The following is a 1,218-nucleotide window of genomic DNA, read 5'->3' on the forward strand; positions in this document are numbered from 1 at the left end:
ACACACAGATACATACATACTAGCAGACATTAAATATCGTTACACATAAACACAAAATTATGGTGTGTTTGTGTGTGTGTGTGTGTGTTTATGTTTATGGAAAGTGAACAAAAATAAACCTTGTCCTTCGATATAAGGTAGAGTTTTTCTTCCACACATTTCCCCCTTTCATATACTACCTAATTAGTAAGATAAATTTCATATACATACATACATATATATATATATATTTAAATTCACCCACCGGAATTCCTTAATAAAGGCTGGTCTGTTTTCACCAACATGACAAATATGTGTGAGTAGATAAGACAATTAAATGTAAATACTCCACGGACAGTCTTGAGAATAAAAAACTTTTGGTCCAGTTTCTTAAGTGGATGACTCCGCTCCGTTGCGATTATTATTGTTTTCGTTTTTGTTTTTTTTTTCCCCGACGGTTACGACAAATTATAAACAATCTTAGAATGAGTGACGAGTATAAATAATATTGGTCTTAGCCATAGCTGATACGAGTAATTAGTGAATTATCAATGAAACTTACTAGTTATTTATCAGACCAATAAGTTTAAAGTGGCTTCGATAAATTGTTTCTTTGTTTTGTTTTTTTTATCAATTATAATAAGTTGGTCAATGAATGAATCATTTCAGTGTTTTTGTACAATCATTAATTAATTAATAGTTATTGTTAACAACGAGGCAGAAAACCCCATATGGGGGTCGGGAGACTTAAAGGTACACGAGGCTTACCCGTCCTTTGCAGTTACGATGAAGTTGGTATGAAATAGTTATACAGCATACTCGCTCTATGTGAGTGAGACGTTTACACTAATAGTACACAGAAACATACATACTGACACACATAGACACACACATACACACGCTGACATACAAACACACACACTGACATATATACACATGTACATGTGTGAGTGCTGGTGCGACTGAGGGTGAGAGATGAAGTAGAAAAATAGATGGCTATTTTTCACTTGCTCCCTCCACCAAAGTGGGTAGAGATGTATAGGACAGAGAGAAAAAGCCCGACATTGGTAGGAGAGAGGAGGGGGATTAGTTGCAGGATAGTGATGGCGGTGGAGAGAGTGTTGACACTAAATACTGAATACACACACACACACACACATATATATATATATATATATATATATATATATATATATATATAACAGTAGCAACCAGACTATCGGATGTTGTCATACATAG

At 34.6% G+C, this 1,218-nt stretch overlaps 1 protein-coding gene across 9 annotated transcripts in view; it reads right to left on the reverse strand.

The window, feature by feature from the left end:
• Nucleotides 1-1,218, reverse strand: part of LOC106878228 (uncharacterized) — a 130,260-nt gene that overhangs the window by 64,754 nt on the left and 64,288 nt on the right. Inside the window, exon 1 of one of the 9 annotated variants that reach the window (XM_014927385.2) lies at nucleotides 245-741. The exons of the other annotated variants lie outside the window; for them this stretch is intronic. Within the exon in view, the coding sequence (XP_014782871.1) occupies nucleotides 245-284 (40 nt within the window). The 5' untranslated portion in view covers nucleotides 285-741. Of the gene's footprint in view, nucleotides 1-244; nucleotides 742-1,218 lie in introns of those variants that run through there. 9 annotated transcript variants of the gene reach the window in all.

The sequence above is a fragment of the Octopus bimaculoides genome, chromosome 11 (assembly GCF_001194135.2).
Source record: "Octopus bimaculoides isolate UCB-OBI-ISO-001 chromosome 11, ASM119413v2, whole genome shotgun sequence".
NCBI classification, from domain to species: Eukaryota; Metazoa; Mollusca; class Cephalopoda; order Octopoda; family Octopodidae; genus Octopus; species Octopus bimaculoides.